The 12,566-nt window shown below is 40.2% G+C and overlaps 1 protein-coding gene across 13 annotated transcripts in view; it reads right to left on the bottom strand.

Moving 5' to 3' along the window:
• ablim1a (actin binding LIM protein 1a) overlaps positions 1 to 12,566 on the bottom strand; it is a 40,970-nt gene continuing 28,404 nt past the window's right edge. For 4 of the 13 annotated variants that reach the window (XM_056395816.1, XM_056395819.1, XM_056395815.1 and 1 more), the window contains 20 exons: positions 12,367 to 12,454; positions 11,129 to 11,193; positions 10,708 to 10,752; positions 9,981 to 10,058; positions 9,612 to 9,770; positions 9,290 to 9,334; positions 8,998 to 9,033; positions 8,647 to 8,776; positions 7,912 to 8,031; positions 7,049 to 7,153; positions 6,603 to 6,650; positions 5,068 to 5,208; positions 4,216 to 4,310; positions 3,889 to 4,012; positions 3,580 to 3,641; positions 3,253 to 3,313; positions 3,023 to 3,030; positions 2,382 to 2,456; positions 1,277 to 1,357; positions 1 to 1,053 (listed from right to left, as the gene is read on the bottom strand). In XM_056395816.1, the coding sequence (XP_056251791.1) occupies positions 940 to 1,053; positions 1,277 to 1,357; positions 2,382 to 2,456; positions 3,023 to 3,030; positions 3,253 to 3,313; positions 3,580 to 3,641; positions 3,889 to 4,012; positions 4,216 to 4,310; positions 5,068 to 5,208; positions 6,603 to 6,650; positions 7,049 to 7,153; positions 7,912 to 8,031; positions 8,647 to 8,776; positions 8,998 to 9,033; positions 9,290 to 9,334; positions 9,612 to 9,770; positions 9,981 to 10,058; positions 10,708 to 10,752; positions 11,129 to 11,193; positions 12,367 to 12,454 (1,680 nt within the window). In that variant the 3' untranslated portion in view covers positions 1 to 939. Of the gene's footprint in view, positions 1,054 to 1,276; positions 1,358 to 2,381; positions 2,457 to 3,022; positions 3,031 to 3,252; positions 3,314 to 3,579; positions 3,642 to 3,888; positions 4,013 to 4,215; positions 4,311 to 5,067; positions 5,209 to 6,602; positions 6,651 to 7,048; positions 7,154 to 7,911; positions 8,032 to 8,646; positions 8,777 to 8,997; positions 9,034 to 9,289; positions 9,335 to 9,611; positions 9,771 to 9,980; positions 10,059 to 10,707; positions 10,753 to 11,128; positions 11,194 to 12,366; positions 12,455 to 12,566 lie in introns of those variants that run through there. The other 9 variants (XM_056395817.1, XM_056395820.1, XM_056395825.1 and 6 more) reach the window with 7 other exon arrangements.

Here is a 12,566-nt window from a genome sequence, read left to right as displayed (position 1 = left end):
TCATATGGTTTGTGGTGATTTAAAGCTTTATTGGCTTAGATTTCAATACAACAAATGGCAGTGTGGGTTTTCATTTATAAAACAGTACTTTCAAATACAGTTGCTTCTTACATTATGTGTTTTATCTATTTGTTAGTTACTGGATGTTGGATATGGCAATAAAATATATTAAGATTTGTATTTCCAATACATGTAAAGGGAAAGTGTGTGGCCATGTTTATGAGAGCCTGAGAATAGAGACGTTTTCTTTTTGTCAGGGTCAGATGAATGTTTGGCGTGTACATTAGCCAGGGGAAGGAGACTGATGATGTGTAGGTGCTTGGATGATTCATTTCCAGGTAGATCCAGAGAAACAGTTGGTGGGTCAGCTGACTGCTTTCCCATTGCCTTTTTTTTTTTTTTTTTTAATTCAAAGACTCACTGAGCCGATTCTTGCAAACTTTGGACTAAAACTGTTTCAGCCCAAGCGAAGGAAGCTGACACATGTTCAAGCTACGAGCATGGACATTTCGTAAATGGCGCCATGAGTTTCTACTGTACTTACAAAGTTCCACAGGAATCAACAGCAACAAATAGTAGGAATAAACAAGCAAGAAACAAAGGAAAGCAGTTCCACTCAAAGCAAAGCAAGAAGTAAAACAAGCGCGGTCAAACCAAATAACATGACCCTATTTATCATTCATTCTCATTCTTTGTCATTTTTGAACATGGAAGAGATTCCCATTCCTTGTTTCCTGTGCAAGTCTAACTGGACAAGTCTTTCAGCTCACAGTCTCAGGAAGCATCAGAGCAAAAAGAGTCCATTTCATGGCTTCCTTGATTATGTCAGGATAAAACAAAAAACCAGAAGAAAAGGAAATAAACCAAAACCTACATCTAGATTACAGTTGTTGTGTGCTATCTGAGTGAATGTACAGTATATGCATGCTGCTCTGAGTGCTAGAAGAGCTTGGCCTTCTTTTTCATGTCGTTGCGTTTCCACAGGGGAAGCCTGTCAAACTCCTGGATCTCCATTCCAAAGATGTCAAAGAACGTTTCAGGTGCTAAGTGGCGCTAGAATTGAGAACAAAGGTGGAGAAAACAAAGGAGGGGAGGGTGGGAGGGGAGGGGGGTGTTTGTGGTTAGCACCAAAGCCATAAAAAGGGTCAATGCAAAAATGACAAGAAGCAATGGATACTGCACATTCCTTGCTACAATTGTATTTGTGTAACATGCTATTTACACAAAGTAGAGAAATCCAGTATCAATTGCGAACAGTCAGGTGGAAAACTGATACCTCCAGTCTGGTTCTGTCCACATCCCTGGGCAGTTTAGCTCTCCCTCTACTGGTTATCATGAGCATTTCATAGGGGTACACCTTCAGAAGGAGACACTCATCAGTGAACAGGTCAAACCTACAAGCTAGAGTCAAGCTTAAAAAAAAAACTTTACAAACCATTTTTATTAAACGAACTACAAAATTTGGATATTTTGGTAATTCTGACTGTGACAAAGGGAACACTGGGTGGGAGAACAGGAGGGTGACAGGAGGCTGACTGGGAGTGAGAGCTGTTTTTTTTCACGTTGTTGGGGAAATGTGTGGTGATATGGTGTGCACACATTTTTGGCGTAGAAATGTACAATAGATTAGGTAAGGGCAAAAACAGGAACAGAGTTATGCAACAGTCCGTATTTTTAGAGTAATTTAATGCAAACTAAAAAAAGAACTAACATCAATAATGTAGGCCAAGTAAATCCACCTGGGAATGTTTGTCCTGGAAAACTGAGGTGCTTCTACTTTTCTAAATAACTAATTCCTTCTGTACAAGAACAAACTGGCAAATTATAGTTGGTATTTTATTGGAAATGCTCAATAATAAGCAACTAGAAGTTCTGTGAGGCCTCTAACCAACTCATATCCACACAGTAGTGTGTCCGCTCCCTTATATACTACACAGTATATAGTGATATGAGTTGTTTGGATGACAATTTGGGCATTGGATTCTCCACTGTATGCTGCATACAGTATCCAGCCACTGTAAATCAAAGCTATGTGCAGATGAGCATGGAGAAGCCAGCATGCTAAGCGCTAGTGACTCGGCAGCTCCTGAAGCAGCATGCTAAATCAGGAACCCAGCTAATGTGAGTCTTTCACTTCCAGTAAAAATAACTTTAATCTCCCTATTTCTTCCACCAATGTCCCCGTTCAACGGAGGTAAATACAACACGCTAATTATATCTATTTCATCCTTATCGTTTTGGGCTGGTTAGACTCTCTCTAAATGTATCCTTATTTACAAGTTAGAAATGTACTTGAATAAGTGAACGATATATAAGTTTTGTAACATATATCAGTGTGGATTACAATGTTGTCGTCAGTACAAAAAGAAGAAGATACTTGCTTTTGGTTCCAACATATTAGGCATAGATACTCCCCTGTCCATCCTTGCAAGTGCTGCACGGCCATCCTTAATGTGCTAAAGAATAGAACATACACAAATGTAATATAGTGGAAGGGGACTGCAGGGTTAATGGCATGAACATGTCCACTAATGACAGTGGGCACAGTTTTCACTCGATGGAGCAAGTAACTTGGATACTGTTCAGTATCTTAATAAGTATTAAAGATGGGCATATGTTTACATGTTTTCTGAATGTCTCTGTAGTTTTTTAAAAAAATATATATACATATATATATATATACATATATGTATATATACGGGGTTTGAAATCATATATTTAAATGTGACATTTAGCTTGAGTCATAACACTGGTAAACAACACACAGAACAAGACATGAGGCCATGATAGTACATTGCATTTACAGTACACTGGTTCAGCTACTGGGCAGTGCATGTTTGGGCATTTGAAATCACTGCACAGCATGCCCTGTAGTTGACATTAACCCAACAGTGACGCAAGCATGTAGCAGGAGTGGGCGGTGTGCATTCAGGGCAAAGTATCTCTTGCAACCCAAGAGCAAGCAAATATATGATGCAAGGTGAGGAAGCATGCCATATGAAAAAGCAGATGAGAGACATACCTGAAACTCTGCAGGACAAAATGGGACAGAAAATGAGACTCACAGTTAATGGTTCTGCTGTCAAATCCCCCTGCCAGGCTACTATCTACAACACTGCTGTCCCTGATATTTCAAAATGCATGTCCATTTATGTACATGTAGCAAGCCATTTCTGAGAACTGATGCTGAATAGCTCTGGTGAAACTGGCAAGAGATTTGTTTGGTGGCCATATTTTAGGAGCAGCTCTCACCTCTGCCTCCTCCACACATGTCACCATAGCTGTTGTACTGAGTGAAATCTGTCGACTGGGGCTGTTGGAACACAGAGAACAAAACATCAGCATTGACAGATGGGCATTTTATTTGTGAGATAGGAACACATTGAGATTTAAATCAAATTATAATGTATAAAGTATGGGCAGAATTGATGTTTCTGGCATTGGTGCCAAGATATACTGTATTTTAACAAGCAATTTCTGTTACTTGGTTAATAAAGTTTTTGTGATTGCATGTGTATTACATAAACAAAAGCAATCTTGTGGAAAATGAGTATAGAATAAGTATGAGTGAGGTCTCACCCGATGTAGCCCGTTCCTTCCATAGCCAGGCAAAGAGTTAGTTTTTGTTGGAGAAGTTGGATCTGAAACATAAACATTGTTCAAATTATATTTGGTTTTAGATTTAAAATGAAATAGCGCTACCTGGTTTTGTAGAAAAATGCTGCTGATCCATTCAGTAACATTTACGTCATTTAGAGAGCTTTTAAATAATCCATACATGTTAACAGATGCAAAGTTTTACAAACAGGTGTTACATAGCGCAGGTCTTGTGTTAGAGTACATTGCTGACAACTCAAGAGCATATTAGCTGATGAAGCTGTGCTGTACCTGCGTCACAGTTTGTCTGTTTGGGGTCGTAGCGCTGAGCGGAGAGGCTACGTGCATGACGCTCCCTGATCTGTTCTTTTTCCATCTCCTCCTTCAGAATGAGCTTCCCCAAACCAGATTGAATCTACACACACACAAATGATTTACAGTGCAGATAAGCATCAATCTATCTCTACAGTAAGAAGCCCTTCACCTCAGGCTCATGATATCCAAAGATACATGTGTGTAGTTAAGGCAGGGGTTTTGATTAATGTAAAATATATTGTAACTACAGTAACAATAACAGTGTGCATTTATGTTGGCATTAGTGGCTGTTATCCCCCTGACCTTGCTGAGATGTTCCTCCTGGAGCTGCTTTCTTTTCAAGGCCTCTTCTTCCTCCTCTTCTCTGGATCGTCTCCTCCCTTCTGAACCTATGGGTGCTGTGCACAAGCCCAAAAAGTTAAACAAAACACATACCCACACACCCGAAAAAGACACAAAAAAAAACATCTATTTAGCCAAAACCATGCTTCACATGTACTTGTATAGTACAACGAAGATGAAATGCTTCATCCACTGTTCAAATTTAGAGAATGACAGAAAGATATAGCTGCTTCATTTGGCTGTAGAGCAGTGAGGAATACACACAGTAAATGACAAATAGGTGGACAGTAGAACACAAATGTGAGACAGAGTTGACGAGACAGACAAACAGAGGGACTTATTGAAATATTTGGCTTGGCTGACATGACGGATGTTTACACTTCATCAATCATGTCAAGATTTTACCGGATGTCAAATACACAGAACAGCACAATGTAAGACAGACAAACAAAAGTCAGTTTGAAGTCAGTCTCAGTTATCTCTGTCCAAGTCATTTGTGGCACTATTGTGTATAGCTAGTGCACCCATCCTGTGAAGCAAGTGAACGTAAAATGGTGAAACTGATGCTACCTCAAGCAGAAAATAATATGACTGCAACAGAAACCAAACAACGCTTCTGCTTTGTGCAAGCAAAACTTAAAAGCAAGTGCTGGAACGCCTGAAATACAGCGTGAGCTCAGTGTGAAGCAGGGATGCAGTTAAGCTTTTGGGGTAGCTAGAACTGAGGAACAAGAAGAGTTAGGTTGTGATAAGGTGTCTATTGTACCGCTTGAAGGTAGCAGTGCAAGCATGCCCATCAGGAGCCTACTGTACCTAATACAGCGAGAGAGTAGGGCCAATGATCGCCCTCACTCCATGAGCTGTCATCCGGAGAGGGAGCATGGGCAGCGGGGAAGGTGGCGGATCTGATGATGTCATCAGCAGACTTGCTTTGACGTGCTATGGCAGCTGTATCTAGGTTGGTAATCATGGGAACTGATCTATCAGTGTCTGGGTCACAGTCTCAACCAAAGGTAAACATCAAAGAACCATCAGATCGTCGGGCTCAACGATCATTTAATCTTGGTTCATGGTGGTTTAAAATAAAAAACATCTACAATGCAAAAAATGTCTGTCCTAACAAGTCACTAAATATTGGATAGAGCCTTAAATCTAATCTTCTCAAACAAGTGGTGAAGAACTGCCAGAAGCTAAGAGCGAGTGTGGTTTGTGTGACATCTTCCACAAGCGAGATTGTACCTGGTCTGAGAAACATCACTTAATTGTGAATGAAAAGTTAAGTTCATTTAAGTTCACTACATTTGGCATTACTGGGTCAGTTCAACGCATCTCTCTTCTCTACATGTGCTGCTGTTGCACTACATTTTAGCATATCACAGATAAACATTTCAATGGATTTATCACGAAAGTAAAACAAGAAGTAAAAACAACGTAGGAAGAGTTTCGCTGTGTTCCTTGTGTTCTTTGTCAGGCTGCCATCTGACTCTTGGAAAATCAATTGTCATTATCCTGTAATTCTCACAACTCCTTTACATAATTTCTTTTTAAGGGCTTACTATTATTACTGTGACTTGTTAAGATAGACAATGTGCAGTGTAAAGATAGCTCCAGGTCAGACAGAAGAGGATTGGAGACAGACTTCAAACAGTGCTCATACATTGAGACTGGGGGTGACTACATGGTTAGATGAATACACAGTTTCACTTGTTTAACAAAAGCATTTTCAGTAAAGAGCCGAGCTCAATAACATTAATTATTCAGCGGTTCCCAACCTTTTTGGTCTGCGATATCCCCACAGTCCTGTCAGACCCCTTCATCGATTCCCACCTATCATGTTCCGAATGTACACTACCACGGGTTATATTTTCATGTGATGGAACTGTCGGTATTTAGGTTCATTTGGTCAGCAATCATATTTCCATCACTTGCAGTGAGGCTGAATGGTTTAACCATTTATCTGTTACTTGTAGCAAACTATTTAAACTTTTAATCTATTACTTTTAGCTATCTAATTCAACAGTGTACACATGACTTTTACCAAACAATTTTCCACCTTTTATCTGTTATGTTTACCTATTTCCACCTTTTATCCATTACTTTTAGCAATCTCATTCAACAGTTTATCCATTACTTGTAGCTAGCTATTTCAAACTTTTATCCTTTACTTTTAGCTACCCGTTTAAACTTCTAGGCTTGCTTGCTAACTTTTCATGCACTCTTACATAACTGTAACTTGTAGTGTTTAGGTGTTACCCCTGGTTGGGAATCACATAGATCTCACCTAGGATATATATGATATCCCTGCTCTTTTTACAGTAAAATATACTATACTTTAAGAGGAAAGGTACCGTGTTGTTTGTAGATGGGTGGTTTTCTGTAGATGTTGCTCCCTTGATCTGAAAATATTCAAATACAGACAGAAAAGACATTTACGGGGTATACAGGGCCTGTATTATACAAATTAAAAATCAATTTTTAAAAACATCTCAACACCATTATATTGAATGTCACCCTTTTTCCAGTGAGAGATCTGTATAGTTATGAAGAAAGAGAGGAAAAAGCAAAACCTGATCCCAAATGAAGTATAATGCCATAGCTAGATAGATAGATAGATAGATAGATAGATAGATAGATAGATAGATAGATAGATAGATAGATAGATAGATAGATAGATAGATAGATAGAAAGAAAGAAAGAAAGAAAGAAAGAAAGAAAGAAAGAAAGAAAGAAAGAAAGAAAGAAAGAAAGAAAGAAAGAAGGGACGAGCAGTGACAGGGTGCGCTCCAGCTCCTACCTGGGAGGTGGAAATGTTTAGGGGTCTGAGAGAGAGGCGGGGTGACCGGCCGGCTGTCAGGCCTGAGCGGAAGGGGGGAGCTCCGGCCGCTTGGCGGGTCAGTGCCTCCAGTGAGAACAACCAAGAACAGAACATAAGCAGGGATACTAAAGGGGAACCACAGTCTGAACGGTGCAACACACAGGGACCAACGGGACCAGTTGAAGTAATTTTGAGCGAATGGGAGACATTCTGTTTGGTTCTGATAAATGGAGTTAATGGAGCTGTATAATGTACAAGATGAAAGTACAAAAGCAGATCAAGCCAGCAGAGTATAAAATAGCAAGATTAAATGCTTGGGAGATGTGTTATTAGTCATGAAGTATAAAGTCTGTTAGACTGTTAAGAAGTGAATACCTCTCAGCATGCAACTGCAAAATTATATTACAAAACTGTTCTTTTTATCTCAGCCTTACAGTTTACTGGAGTCCAGAGACTCATTCTGAAAATGCAAAAAAGTCATCACATCATCCAACATTCAGGGAGCTGTCAGTTTGGATATTGTATGTGGATTACTAGTATCTCTCAGGCACAGTGCATGCAAAGCTGCAAACACAAACACAGAGCCTGTCAGTAACTTTGGCAGAGGCTGTGTTAGTCAGAGGTGAGGGAGCGCGTGTTCGTGAAGAATCAGTGCCTTGGCTGTATGGGTTAACTAAGACATGGGTTTGACCATTCGGGATGGCAGTTGTAGTCTACTGAGAAATGGCGATGGACCCAAAATAACAGATGGGAAATTGAGGGGAGGTGGCATCCCATGTGACGATGGAGATGGTGGATTGCCTTTGGGAAGGTGGTAGCAAAGAACTGAGTGGGGCCCTTACCTTGGCTATGGGGGAGGAAGTGGTGTCTGAAAGGGGAGGTAGGGCGGGAGTCACTATTTCTGGAGCCCACACTGTTACTGCACAGGGAGGAGCAGAGCTTCTGCATGCCTGTCAGAGCCTCTGCAGGGAGGGAGGTTGGGGGACAGGGGAAAAAAACCCCACGATCAGGCAGCAGAGGTGGACAATGTGGGGAGGAGATAGAAGGTGAGAAGGTGAGGGATAAAAGAAAAGGAAGATATATAGGAATCAAATGTCGAAAAGAGGAAATAAAAGACACCCAAAGTGAGAAGTAAGGTGTATTCAAGATGAACAGCAAGAAACAAGGAGTATTACACTTTGAAATCAAATGTTTCAATGGAAAGAATAGCAAGACCAGGAGAAATTGTGTTGTTAAAGGTGCAAAATTGACTTTAAGGTTGTTATTCTGCAAAAGGAGGGATTGTTCATCATGTCAAACCAAAGTATAACAAGAAAGAAAATCAATAGCATAACCAACCAAAGTCAATTTTGGTGAAGTTCCCCTTGAAAGTGGTAAACAGATCAGAGGGAAAGAAGTGAGAACCTGAAAATGGAGGGTCACTGAACTCATCCAAAGTGTTTGAACAACTGTCATCTATCTGACCAGTAAAGATCTCATCGATACACCTGATAAAAACCCTAAATAGCTGATTTTATCACAGACAAAGTAACAATACACATGTACACACACAGAAAATGGTCATTTTAAGTACGCACCTGGCCTGTGAAAATGCTGTGGTGACCGTGACAAGGTGGGGGTGTAACCGTGGCGATTATAAACTGGTGATCCTATGGAGCCCTGACTTGTGGATCTTTGAAGGATGCGTTCCCTCCTGTCGTAAGAGCCCTGACACACACACACACACACACAAACACACAGACACACACACACACACACACACACACAAACACACAGACACACACACACACACACAAACACACAGACACACACACACACACACACACACACACACAAAGGTTATTACACAAATCACTGGAAGAATGTATTATATACAGCATTTACTTTGCATACAGGGGAGAGTGATTTTGACAAAATGATCTGCTCACCTCACTGGGTGGGGTTGGTGACATGTTTCTTGAGGACTAGAGAAGAATCAAACAAGTCTTAATTAAAGCTTTGTCAGTTTATCTAGATAACGTTGGACTGCTCCATCGAGGAAAAACAGCTAAGACAACCAGATGTAAATATCATAGTATAATTGTGTTAACAGCCTATTAAAAACACAACTCCGTCCCAGGACTGAGAATGGCTGATCCTTTTTACATGACACACGCCTCTGTTCTTTTCTCTGCAATTTAGGGTCGTTTATCATCATCAGCATACAACGACGTATCTTACCTTGTCATCGGGCAAGGGGGAACGCTCCCTCCGGGCAGTGTGGAGCTGTAAGGGACAAAGAAGTTTAGTGCTACATAAAACCTTTTATTAAGGCACGAAAAATATCACACAACCAGCGACAACTCTTTTGAGTTCCTTAATCTTTTTTCGTTCCTTGTTTTTTCAAGAGGAAAAGTCGTACCAGAGGAAAACTTATCCCACAGCAAAACAGAAGATCATTTTAAGAATATTTCTCTCAATGTACAGAACTGTATGTGCACAGTAAGACAGACAGTAAGACAGTGTGCATGCAGGAAAAGAAGCATGCGGTCTGTGTGTTTACCTCTCCCACACTCTCTCGTCTCTCCTCTCTCTCATCCAGGGAGGTGGTGTACATAGGTTCATAGGTAATAAGATCAGGGCGCTCAATGTCATAAATGGCTTTGACTTTTGGAATAGCAGCTAGGTCTCTGTAATCAAGGATCTCATTGTCTACTTTTGCCTAGGGAGACAAATAAAGACAAACATGTACACAAGGAAAAGAGTAAAGGGAGATTACTACTGTAATACTGTACTATTAGTGAACAATGAGCAACAGTCAAACTATTGTTATTATTAAAAAAAAGGCAAGGTCATTTCTGACTGGAGAGACAGAACAACTGACAGTCTTAGCACAAACTTTTTATACATTCAGGTCTGTGATATATCTTACATAGATCGTGTGACCCGGTGAGCCAGGTATGCTTGAACCAGGTCTGGAACAAATACTCTCGGACGACGACCTCGTAGGCTGTGAGAAGAAAACACACAAGTGGCTATTAGTCGCAATGACGTCTGTCAGGCTGTCAGTCTCCCATGATCCACAGCCCCCTGCCATCTCCATATAACCCACGATTATTACCCAAAACACATTACACCGTTTGGCCTTTATACTATATGAGTGATGAGAGAGAGCTGCAACCCCTATATTTATGTTTCATGACTTACATGAAGTACCTCTGAAATAGTAATATGTCATTTCATGATTGCTTCATTCATTTGCAAATTTGCAAAGTGAATGACTGCTTTAGCGCTGTGATTTTATGTTCTTAAGAACCTCATGCCTGTTTATGGGAAATGAATCGTTTGGATGGCAGCAGCAGGTCTGAATGTGGTGTAATTAAACAAGCTTTTCGTCTAATGGGTAAATGGGGATTTTTGAAAGGATAAATTAGCCATCGGTGATATTGTGTCTGCTCCTCCAAATGTGTGCACATCTTTGTCTCATGCACCTTTGATATGAGCGTAGTTTAAGGTGTTAATAGACAAGAGTGAATGGCTCTGTATGACACACACACAGAGGGCTGGCAGATGGCAGCATACAGTGCATCGAGTCCTATGTACAGTATATGGTGGAACACAGGATGATGCCATCTCATAGCCAATAGCGAATACAGTACCTGCCTTTCTGTTTTTTGGAGGAATAAGAGGGACGGAGGCAATAGCTGTGGAGGAAGGGAGAGGGGGGTTCACAGGACATCACACAGGGGTTGTGCCTCTCCAGCCTGACTCACAGTTCACACATACATCAAAGCGAACATGTCCACATGTAAATATGCACACGAACAAGTATTTATACACACACACATGCAAGGCACACACTCACGCAATATCGCCTGAATAGGCAAATTACTTAAACCGCACTAGGTTAGGGTTTAACAGTTCAGCAAGGGAGTGGTAACAGCCCATGCAGAATCCCATGTTCCATATTCTGAATTTCTGTCTTTTCCAATAAAACACTGTCATGAGACATGAACAGAAAGGTGCTTTCAGTCGAGACAAAGTGAAGGACAATGGAGTCAGTGACACCCAAATTCCTACCCGCTCCCTGTGTCTCTCCTCTGTTCTGGTAGTGTTCTTGCAGCCAGGATGCCAAACTGTTGATCCTGAGTAGGAAGACAGAGAGTGAAAATATTACTTATGTTACTTATGGAAATAAAGTATAGTCACATTATTGAAATATATGATTTACTTGCACACATGACTAAATGTAGTCCAGAACTTATGAGACTCCTTGCTTTTTTTTATAAAAGTTTGTTCCGATTCTGGATGACAAAGTAAAGTGCAAATTAAGTGTTGCTTAATGCACATCTGGTATACAGGCACACAGGAAAAATTATAATATGAAAAAGACAGTTCAGATTCCCTGCACACTGTCAGCACTAACCGTACTGACCTTGATGAGATTGGTGATAATACTCACAATAAGAAACAACAACATATTTATATTCTAGCCATAGACTGTAGCAACCAATAAAAAACAGCTTTGACTATTACACCATCAATAATTGATGGATGGATCAACTATTGACATTATTTGTGATTTGATTCTGTGTCTGCAGTATAAACATTTCATATTGTTGAGTTTATGCCTGCTGATTTATGACTGAATATCAATAACATAGTGCTGACAGTGAGCAGGAATTCAACCTATCTTTGGCAAATTAAAAGAAAAATATACATTTTCAGTATGAAAGTGACACAAATCACATGCTATGGCCTTTGCAGTCACCAAATCTCAACCTAATTGAACACCTATAAGAGATAATAAGGGATACTGGAGAGCTCTCTAAATATCATTATGAAAACACCACATGAGAGAAGATCTTTTGGATTAACGGTGTTGATCTCTTATGTGGAGTTTTAGAGACTTATAGAGGGAGGATTAAAGCTCTTCTGTTGGCTTGTCATGGCCAAGCACTCCACTAAGACACTCAGCTTTTCTTCACTGCACTTCACTTTAATTGCCAATTTAAATTTAAAAGCCAACTTGTTTTTAGTACAGCATGGAAAAATGCACAACAGTGTCACCAGCATAACATATATTCGCAGATATAACACACAATCACACAATGAATAATCATTTTCTTTACCAATCTATATATACAGTATATATTAGCATGCTTGATGTACTAATAAGAGTTAAACATCTCATTTAATCCCATTGCCAATGGATTTCAAACTCAACTTTTACTGAACCTAAAGAGGAGCTTCAATTTCAGTTATAACATGAAAATAACCAGAAGGGAAGTAACGAAAATATAGGTCATGTAGCTCACCTTGCAGATACATCTCTTCTCCTTCTGTGAACATCTGATTGCACCTGCTGCATCTCGCACAGCTGGGGTGGTAGTGCTTATCTCCTGCCTGGAAAACACAGCGCACAAAGCAGACTTGACATCACAGGAAAATGAAGATCAATGAAGTCTGCAGTGAAGTGAGTGAAGCAGTGCTGTGACTTCCTGAAAATAAAGCCAGT

The sequence above is a fragment of the Seriola aureovittata genome, chromosome 14, assembly GCF_021018895.1.
Source record: "Seriola aureovittata isolate HTS-2021-v1 ecotype China chromosome 14, ASM2101889v1, whole genome shotgun sequence".
NCBI lineage: Eukaryota > Metazoa > Chordata > Actinopteri > Carangiformes > Carangidae > Seriola > Seriola aureovittata.
Note: the sequence above shows the minus strand (reverse complement) of the source record. Positions and strands in the feature narration are given on the sequence as shown.